Raw genomic sequence first — 6,483 nt, 5'->3', positions numbered from 1 at the left:
AGAACAATAATTGCCGGCAATTTATGACCCGAACCTGAGTGTAGTAAACTGGAAAAAGTGGTTCCTCTTTGCAAAATGTTCTTATATAGACAGGCAAGCTCATTGAAAGATTTCGAGTTTTCAACACCAAATTTTACTTCAACCATTTGAACATTGCACTTTATCACACATTATTAAAATTTTCAATTCAAAAATATTGTAAGTAAAACATGTTTTGAAAAAATGTTTATTTAATAATTTGGCAAGTAAAAAAAAGGAAAGTCCTGATAAAAACAACACATACATTGTTGGATTCAGAAATTCTCCCATTAAAACATAGAAGAGATAGATCCAATACACAATGAAAATACAGCTTTGTCTTTACATGCTTAGAATGAATCTTATCAGGAAATATGAAAGGCTTCAAAACCTTTCGACTTCTAGATAAAAAAAAAAAAAAAAAAAAAAAAAAAAAAAAATTACAACTTGAAATGTCCCAAAAATAATTCACTGGCAGTGTGATTCAATTTTTTCCCCCACAATAGAGGTAATATGATTTCAAAATACTGTCCCATATCAAGGTGAACTAGAGCATTTATGCATCAGCAGCTACTGACATTATTTTATTTACTAATTGAAGATTCAAAATTGAGACAAGTAGATATACTATAGAAGTTTGAAATTGTGTATGTACTGGATAAGGTACTCATGTGCCGGAGATTTTAATTAAATACACTTCTATATCAACTTTTGAACCTTTTGAAGCTTGATTAAAGAATATCAAATGCGTCTGCAGCGCCAGCACGTCTTTTTTCAAGATGAAGTGCATGTTTTTCTGGTTCCAAGTAGAATGGTTTTACACTGTAGTCATCCTTCATTGCAGAAATCCATTTTGTCTGGAAAAAATTTACAAAGAAAAAACCACAATTAGAACCATCAATTTAGTAAATGGATCTTATGCCAGATTTTTCTTAACTAGGACATTGGTCTGAAGTGGACATTTATGGATGTTTTTTGTACAAAAAGATTTATAAAACACTCTTTAACGGAGGAGTTGAATCATTTAAATGGACCACTAGACAAGGTACGAACTAGCGCATTCTGATATATGTTTCCTCTTTAACATTCCCTGTAAAATACAATTCCCACGACGAACATTGCTAAAATCAATTAACATAATAATTACTGATATTAATTCCTGATAGCGCTGGTTACAAAAAATTTGAATTTCTCACCCATATTCAAATATGTAGCTAGCTGGGGATCAACATGGGGGAAAGATACCCATGAAAGTGAGAGAGGATTACATCTTTAAAAGCGTGCTATATTTTTGTGAATAATATTGTAAATGATCATGACAAGGTCTCAGCTAAAAGCTAATAATTTGCTATTATGCCTCCACCGAACCATATTCAAATGGGGAGAATGATTTCTTTGAGGAAAACGTTAGAATCAGTCATTTGAGAACAGTTAATTAGTCATTATTCAAATAGCAGATACGTATAATTCTTGCTAAAGATATTTAAAATAATGATGGTAAGAATTAAGAATTTCTCAAATTTTCCAAAAGTATTCCAAAAGTTGTGGATTTAGTTTGACAGATTTACCTATAATTTATCTGAAAAATGATCAATTAATCGATGATGCAGTACCAATTGATGAGACGAAGATTACTAATCTTTTTGCCTGCAATAGTAGGGTATAATTTAAAAGAATATTCCTTACCAACAGCGGTAAAGTCTGAACTGGAAGTTTTCCTTTCTCACCATAACGCACAGCTATGACATCAATACGTTCAAACGACGGCCATATCATGTAATCAGGCATACCTGGTTTTTCACCTGAAAAAAGAAAGATATGCATGAGTTACTAACAAATTAAGATGATTTTCAGGAGGATACTGGAATAAAATATCATTAATATTTGTTATTGTTCCATACAATGTTTTTATAACCTTCTGAATACTCAGTACTGGACAGCATCAGAGCAGTGGCTTGCTAATAGAGATGAAACAAGTTTTAACTTGTCTGACTAAAGCTTTAATAAAAATAAATTTTTGGGTTACTTCCCAAATACATTTTCCAATCAATTTTTTAATGACAGATAAATGACGTACCTACCTATACTGGGATTCATTTGTGCAGCTCATTTAAAACCAGCAAAAATAGAAATTAAATATTTCATAGGTTTCCCATCAATTTATCAAAATAACTATACCTGAGAAAAAATTGGATCCTCTATTCTTCAACTCATTTTCCATTTTAGCTAACATAGTGAGTACTCCTTGAAAAGCATCTTCGGTGAAATCAGGGCCCATCAACAGTTTATAAAGATGAGGACCAATCTGGAAGAGGATAAAAAATTAACTGAAGCGTTTCTGAAAGGAGAACAGAAGCTCACAAGAGAAACGAACTACAGAGGTGTTTTAAAGTGAATCCTCTAGTAATTCAAACATATATTAAGGGGCAATAATCTTCAGAAGTCAGCTAGGTTTCTGAAATTGAATATCCTCTAGGCTTTCGTATGGCATGAGAAAATCCAATGGCAAATGAAGAAATTTTGGGATAAAAATTATTTTCCAATTAAAAGGAAAAACGCACAGATCATACAAATTTTCGGTTCAATGCGTAGTCCTGACCATTCAGTTTGTTGAGAAAAAAACCCTGCACGGAGCCTGGGGCTCAGAGGCTCCTGGTATATTTTGATGAACCTTTAATTGGTTGACATAAAGTTCATCATTGACACAAAGCTAAAAAATTAGGCAATTCTACGAAGGAGGAGCCAAGATATTCGGGATTGAACACACAGACTATTTTCTGTGCAGCGGAGGTGAATAAGCGCTACACATTGCCTTTCTTTGCCTGCGAAGTAAATTTCAGCCGAGAAACCCCCTCTCTCTACCAGGTAGCAACAACCTTGTATTGTTTTCATTTACTCCTATCACATGGACGCTGGGGCCAGCAGTGCAATATGGAGTCTGAAATGACAAAGAGTTGCTGAAATTGAATGAGCAGGTGCTGGGAGAAGGAGGGAGTAAAGTCTTCGTACCGGCCGAGGGTATAAGCACCTAACTGCGCGTGAGGTCTGACCGAGAACGCCAAACAACCAGGAGAGAGGACTTGTAATTCTTCCACTGTGCTGTGACGTGATAGAAAATAGTCTGCGTGTTCAATCACGAATATCTTCGCTCCTACTTGGTAGAATTGGCTAATTTTTTGGCTATATGCTAGTGATGAACTATATACCAACCTGTTAAGGTTCCATCAAAATGTGCTGGGAGCTACTGAGCTCTTTTTTTTGGGCAGGGTTCTTTTCCAAGAATAAGGAAATTTTGTGGCTGAGATGGCGTTTGAATTTTGCCTTTTTGTATCTTTAAAAGAAATGAGAGATTCTTACATTCTGTTTTAAACAGTATTAGGGTCATAGTTTGTCTTTCCCCAGACAAAAGAACATTACTCCATTCCAATGTTGTAATAGGTATCTACTGACTTCAATAATTCAATTTTATTACAAGAATAATATTGTGTGATGTCCGTTTGAGATTATGCTGACTTTTGCCTGCGATCTGAGAAGAAAAACTGGTGAAATTTTCCATTAGAAATATCCCGTGCGTAAGTAGTTTTCTGATGAGAATGCAGTTCACGAGGGAACATTTTGCGATGTTGAAATACAGTTACATTTCTTTGTCTGGGAAACAACGAACTGTAGTATTTTTATTTTTCAAAAATAGATGCCAATAAAAAAAGTCTCTTAAAAAAAAAGTTATCTTTAATCTCCATGGGAAGTTATTGTTTAAAAAAATATTGAGATTTCTCTACCTTTTAATCCTGAAAAAAACTAAAAAAAAAAAAAAAATCTACATTCTTACTTTGCCAAAACTCTCCACAAGCAAACGATCTTTTGCTTTTTGAAGGGGGTCAGATGAGTGTAGGCGGGGCTCTGGAAAGTATTCGTCCAGAAAATCGGCCAGAATGAGACTTTCATAAAGATTGGCACCTTTGACATTCATTGCAGGAACAGTGCCAGCAGGAAACTTCTCTAAAAACCACTCTGGTTTTTGGACAAGATTGATGTAAACCACATCATACCTAATGTGAAACATGAGAACAAGGAATAAACAGTTTGACTTGAGACAGAACAAGATCAAGCAAATCAATGGCTTATAGAGGATAGAGCAAAAATATTTTTTTTTTTTTAAATACAGCACTTAAACTTATCCTTTTATTTTTCAGAGGGGTTTAAAAATATTTAAAGTGTGATCTTGATTTTCAACAAGCAAGGGCCAATTTGTCAAAATAAAGAGTTGTGCAACAATAACATATGGAAAAGATAAAATTAAGTACTTACGAAACTTTTTTGGCATTGAGGACAAGGTGAATTCTCTGAGCGTACGGGCAGTACCTCATACTGTAAAGCCTTAGCTTCTCTTCAATTAGAGGAGGTTCAACAGAACCTAGAAAAATATTTTAAGTATGAATTATTAAGAATCTAGAACAGGTGATGATGAGTATCAGTGGATAAAGGAGCAAAAAGACATTTTTTAGAGAGTGAGCTTCTTATCAGTTAAGAAAATATCTCCTTGAAATTTTCCTGGGATAGACAGAAAAAATTAAATTGCTGATTTAACGATTCAATTGCTAATAAAAGTGACTGCAATGTTTCAATGTAGATTTTACAACACAAAAATGCGTACAATAGTGGTTTCAGTAGAAAGTGCAAGTGAAGTAGCAGAAAGTGAATGCATCGTTTCAACGTAGATTTTACAACAAAAAATGCTACTTTAACCACTATGGTACGCATTTTTGTGTTGTAAAATCTACATTGAAACATTGCAGTCACTTTTTTCAGCAATTGAGTTGTTAAATCGGCAATTTAATTTTTTCCGTGTATGCTTCAAGAAAAACCATTTCTTAGTTTATGCTATTAAAAATGAAACAAGAGACAATTTGTGACATTGATTTGGAGATTCGCATTTTTTTCCCCTATAATATACAGCCACCAGTATCCATAATCAGACTTGGAGGAATTCCAGGACTGTGATTTCAATGGCGGCTGCAGAACCCTAGGATTGACAGGATTTGTTTGAGGCTGCAGCGGATTGTTAGTATAGTTTTTTCTGTGACCTTTTGTTTTGTTGTAATCTTGTTTCTCATGAAGTAAATTCATTCATTCACTCGCAGTAAGATGTCAGACGATAATGATTAGACCTAGGTGTTAGAGGACTTGGACTGAAAACAAGTGAGCGTAGGAGATTAATTGAAGCTGGCTATCTTCACGAGTCCACGATTGATAAGTTTACACACTTTTAGAGTGTGCCAGATGATCTGCAGTCTTGATTCTTGGACTTTCTTTCAATGCATAACTGTAGACGACTCATTTTTGGTCGTATATTCTAGAAGCGCATATACTTCTTTGACATGGTCTCAGCCTGGTCGTCCAGGTAGACAGGTTATGCAGTTGCTTGCATATTGTTTTTTAGTGGCTAGGGTCATGGCCAATAAAGTTTACGCACTTTTAGACCGCGACAGGGGGTCCAATATTGAGAGTCTTCCATTCACTTTACCCACATGTAAAAGAGACATCAGGCAATCTTCGGTCGCAGTCCTGTAATGCGTCAACTAATTTTGCGTGGACTCTAGTTGATGATCATCCCCAACAGATAGAATTATCATGAAATTCGACTTTTCGTCATGTTTCTCTGATGAGTGGATGGAGGTACTTAGGTGGGTGAGAATTACATAACTCTCTTGATACTGAACCTACTTCTGGCAAAAATCTGCCATGTATTTACAGCAGACTAAAGCATAATAAGGGATGAGAGGCTTACCAGATTTGTGGTGAACCAAAGTCATTGTGGGCTGACGAAGTTTCGGTACAAAATACGCCAAGATTTTTCTGGTAATTTTGATTCTTGATTGAGAAATGTCAGGTGCCGGAAACGCCGGGAGTGTTTTGTTTATCAGTGTATTTCCGAAAAAAGTGCGTTGTTTGTCCGTCAGGAAGCGCGGTAAGCGCGGATGATGAAACATAACCGCGCTGAATCTATCAGACCTCTATCAGACCAGCGCATGAACAACATGCCAGGGCATGCCCGCGTCCGGGCAAGTCTCTGGGCCCGCGACCATAGTACAAACAACTACCGCTGCAGCGCTGCGCATCCGTTTACGTCCAGCTCCATTAAGAGTCCATTGTAAAAGAAACTAAACCACAGATATCGATGAAACTTTTTGAAAAGGCCAACAATCCCTCTGACTGTTGAAAAACATCTTCGCTAGGAGCGCGAATGTGTCCCTTCATCCCCTAACACGCTCCCGCGCGCCCATCAGACCAGCTCGGTTTTTTAAATTTACCGCGCGAAAGGGCAACTTTAAGCTCGAATATAAAAAAAAACTAAACCACGGATTTCGATGGAACTTTTTGAAAACACGGATAATGTCGCCTATTATCGAAAAACATCTTCGCTGAGAGCGCGAATGAGTCCCTTCATCCCCTAACTCGCTCCCG

General features: G+C 36.2%; 1 protein-coding gene across 1 annotated transcript; it reads right to left on the bottom strand.

The window, feature by feature from the left end:
* Window positions 1–210: 210 nt before the first annotated feature.
* Window positions 211–5,964, bottom strand: LOC109042194 (pyrimidodiazepine synthase). The gene is made up of 6 exons (XM_019058823.2): window positions 5,807–5,964; window positions 4,327–4,432; window positions 3,848–4,067; window positions 2,197–2,323; window positions 1,705–1,820; window positions 211–875 (listed from the first exon to the last, which is right to left on the bottom strand). Exons 1-6 carry the CDS (start codon window positions 5,829–5,831, stop codon window positions 750–752), a joined length of 720 nt encoding a protein of 239 aa, XP_018914368.2. The 5' UTR covers window positions 5,832–5,964; the 3' UTR covers window positions 211–749.
* Between the last annotated feature and the right edge of the window lie 519 nt (window positions 5,965–6,483).

This window comes from Bemisia tabaci, chromosome 5 (assembly GCF_918797505.1).
Source record: "Bemisia tabaci chromosome 5, PGI_BMITA_v3".
Taxonomy (NCBI): domain Eukaryota; kingdom Metazoa; phylum Arthropoda; class Insecta; order Hemiptera; family Aleyrodidae; genus Bemisia; species Bemisia tabaci.
Note: the sequence above shows the minus strand (reverse complement) of the source record. Positions and strands in the feature narration are given on the sequence as shown.